The 3941-nt window shown below is 35.4% G+C and overlaps 1 protein-coding gene across 1 annotated transcript in view; it reads left to right on the top strand.

Moving 5' to 3' along the window:
- Nucleotides 1-1366: 1366 nt before the first annotated feature.
- LOC114922516 (vomeronasal type-2 receptor 116-like) overlaps nucleotides 1367-3941 on the top strand; it is a 28856-nt gene continuing 26281 nt past the window's right edge. Inside the window, exons 1-3 of the mRNA XM_029283970.1 lie at nucleotides 1367-1539; nucleotides 2210-2501; nucleotides 2842-3702. Of these exons, the coding sequence (XP_029139803.1) occupies nucleotides 1367-1539; nucleotides 2210-2501; nucleotides 2842-3702 (1326 nt within the window). The remainder of the gene's footprint in view (nucleotides 1540-2209; nucleotides 2502-2841; nucleotides 3703-3941) is intronic.

Here is a 3941-nt window from a genome sequence, read left to right as displayed (position 1 = left end):
CACATCTGGCAAGAATTATGGGCAAGGAATAAGAAGCTTACTCTGGCCACCTCTTACAAAGAAAACCTCTACAAAATGTTTTACAGATGGCATCTCCCGCCCATAAGATTAACTAAAATGGGTCCCAACATTTCTTCTAAATGTTGGAAATGTAATCTGGCAATTGGAACATACTATCATATGTGGTGGGAGTGTCCGCGAGCTTGTGATTTTTGGACTAAGGTTAAAGAATGGTTGGAAGAAATACTAGAGCGAGTGGTAGAATTAAAACCGGAATTTTTCCTATTAGGTATAACAATGCAGAAGTATGACAAAGGCATACTCTATTTGATGCTACACATCCTAACGGCTTCTAGATTGGTTTATGCTCAAAACTGGAGGAATAAGGGAATTCCAACGGAAAAAGAAATCCTGTATAAAATTTTATCATGTGCAGAGATGGACAGGCTTACAATGGCTATGAAAGATAAGACAGAACTGGAATATTTCAAAATCTGGGACAAATTTTACCGCTGGTATGAATCAAGGAGAACCGCTCAGATCTTAAGCTAACGATAGGATTGAAACATACATATAATTGTACATATAATTGTATATATAATTGTATTGTGTAGAAGAATGAGGTTTATATAGAGCTTAAGGATGATGTATTAAGTTTTTGTATCACGAGAAACAAATTGTTAGGAATATTTACTCTGGAATGCCACGTATGTCCATTTTTGTTTTAATTGTATTATAAATAAAAAACATTAAAAAAAAAAGCAAAGGAGTGACAAAATGACTGCAAAACTCCTGTTCTTCTTAAACTATGTTTTAAATCAAGAAAGTTTGGAATCTGGTTGTAGATATGTATCTGCCCAACATGGTAGCATCTTTAAAAAAAATATCTCAAAAGTTTCTTCTTTAGTACATATGATGCTGCCCCCTTTTTTTGCTTCATGTTTAAAATATTATAGCAGTCCTGCAAATATAAAATCACATATTTCCTTTTTAACTTTTTTCAAAGAAAGTGCTATTGCAAGTAAGTTATTATGTTCTAAGTAATTACCAAACTAAGTATTGTTATCATTATGTCTCAAGGGAATCCAAGTAAACATGAAAAAAACTATGAGTACATGTTAAAAAAATTGCATCACATTAATATCAGCTCAGAAATACAGAATTACTAGTAGGGAGAATAATAAAGATGCACAATTAATTTGTGATAATTCATTTTAGATAAAGTTCCTAAGAGGTTGGTGGATTATGACACAGCCCAGCCACTGAATGGTGAAATTGGAGCAACACTTTGACACCTATAATGACTGTATTTTATATTGAGTTATTTCTGTTTAGAATACTGGTTTTATTCTTGTTTCCTAAGACAATGTGGAATTCTCCTATTCACACCTGCAACCTCAGAGATCCTGTTCCAATTGTTCACAAGTATTATCAGTCTGGAGACTTAATCATTGCTGCTATCATATATCAGGTCTTCTTTCTTTCAAATGAGATTACTTTTCAAAGTGTTCCTTTTCATGATGTACTTGATCAGTACCTGTAAGTATGCAAGAAATATATGATTAATAGATTTCCCTCACCCTCAAACTCAACTGCATCATCACCTAAATACTGTGTTTTACTTCTTTTCTTTATTTTTTTCATTTTTCTACTCAAATGTAAAATGGTTTCCATATTGCACTAATCCTCAAAAATGTATATATTCTAGAGCAGCGGCCCCCAACCTTTTGGGCATCAGGGATCGGTTCCATGGAAAGAAGTTTTTCCACGGACTGGAGGGGGCCTGATTTCTCATGCTGCCTACATCCTATGGATGGGGCTTCACTTGTTTTCATGGACCGGTTGCTGGCAAGTCGTGGACCTATGTCGGTTCACAGACTAGGGGTTGGGGACCCTTGTTCTAGAGCTCAGAGAAACCTAGCTTTCACTAATACTGCAGAATGACTTTGAGAAATTTTTAAGAAGAAGATACTTAAGAAGAGAAGGGATTGGTCTACAAATGTCTCAGCTCAATGTTAGATACCCCTCCTCACATCAATGCATCCCAATCCACAAAAACTAGGGCTATAGATTGCTAAAGACCACATTCCATATGTCGTGGCAACAATAAGCATTTTAGATGATTATGAATATATAAACTATTCAAATGTAGCCCCTGTCTGAATTTGAATAAGAAATATATTGACATAATTTATTAATCTTACTGAAGGTACCTGACTCATAATTACCAACACACTTTGGCTCTGGCATTTGCTGTAAAAGAGATCAATGAACATACTGGAATTTTACCCAACATTACCCTTGGTTTCCAAATTGCAACTGACAATCATGAGGAAATTACAACTTATCATTTAGCAATGGAATTTCTATCTACAAAAGATAAATTTATCCCCAACTACAAATGTAATGACCAGACCAACACGGTAGCTGTCATTGGAGGACCCCGTTCTAAGACCTGTCTCAACATGGCAACTAGTCTGTGCAACTACAAATTTCCCCAGGTGAGATATAAATATGGAGCAAGATGGTAAGTTCACTTCCTCTTTAATGACTTCAAGTATCAGATCTTCATGATATGTAACTCTCTTTACAAGTATCCTAGAAGCCTGAAACATTGGAGGTAAGAATGGGTCAAATTTATGAAAAGGAAATCACCAAAATTGCTACACTATTTTGCTCAATGAATTGTCCTATACTTCCAGATGTTAAACTGTAAAACTGTAGCATTAAAGTTTTTTTTCTGTAGTGCACTCAAGCACAGAAATTTGATTAAAGAAACATATGTGCACGTTGTTCTTTAGAATAATTCATTTTTGCTTTTATTTTCTTATTCCCATTTAGATCACATATGGTTCAGCTCCATTGATGAATGATGAAATAGCAGCATTGTTTGTCAAATGGATGTTTCCTGATGAGATGCACCAGTATAATGGAATACTACACTTACTGTTGCATTTTGGATGGACCTGGGTTGGGAAAGTTTGCTTTGTTGAGGAAGGTAAAGAGAGGTTCATTCAGAATAGTCTTTCCATGTTTACAGAGAGAGGAATCTGCTTTGACTTTATAGAGAGTATCCCTCAAATGATGTATGGTAATTTAGCTGCTGAAATGGTGGAGGAGGCAGATAAATTATACAAAGTCATTATGAGGAGTACAGTCATTGCAGTGATCTTGAATGCTGAAATTACAGGCCTGGTGGCTTTGAGATTAATGATCTATATTTTAGATTCTGACAATATTCCAAAGGAGAGAAAAGCCAAAGTTTGGATCATGACAGCCCAGACGGAATTCACCTCCCTTCTTATGCAAAGAGAATTGTCCATTGATTTTCTCCATGGTGCTCTTTCATTTGCAATTCAGTCAAAGGAACTGACAGGGTTTCGAGAATTTATACAGAAGAGAAACCCAAACACAGAAAATGAAGATGGCTTTATTAGAGATTTTTGGAAAGATGCATTTGAATGCTCATTCTCCAGTGATATTACTGATAGGAACACTGACAGGACCTGCACTGGGGAAGAGAAGTTGGAGTCTCTTTCTCAATCTATATTTGAAATGAGCATGACTGGCCACAGCTACAGCATCTACAATGCAGTCTATGCTGTGGCACATGCTCTAAGGCAATTGCATTCCTCCAAATTCAAAGATGGTCAAAGAGTTGATGAGAGGAGACAGACGCTCTTTCTTCAGTCACTATGGCAGGTAATTTTGGCTAATGCAAAATTCAGGAAGGTTACCAAGTAATTTGTTTAATACCAGAAGAACAATCAGGGAGAAGTTGTTTTCTTAAAATAGCTGAAGGCTTGCTCACATTAATTAATCATGGTGTATGTGTGTGTGTGTTTGTATATGTGTGTGTGTGTGTGTGTGTGTGTATGTATGTGTGTATATATATATATATATATATATATATATATATATATATATATATATATATATAT

Source organism: Protobothrops mucrosquamatus, unplaced genomic scaffold (assembly GCF_001527695.2).
Source record: "Protobothrops mucrosquamatus isolate PMUCROS unplaced genomic scaffold, P.Mucros_1.0 scaffold303, whole genome shotgun sequence".
NCBI lineage: Eukaryota > Metazoa > Chordata > Lepidosauria > Squamata > Viperidae > Protobothrops > Protobothrops mucrosquamatus.
Note: the sequence above shows the minus strand (reverse complement) of the source record. Positions and strands in the feature narration are given on the sequence as shown.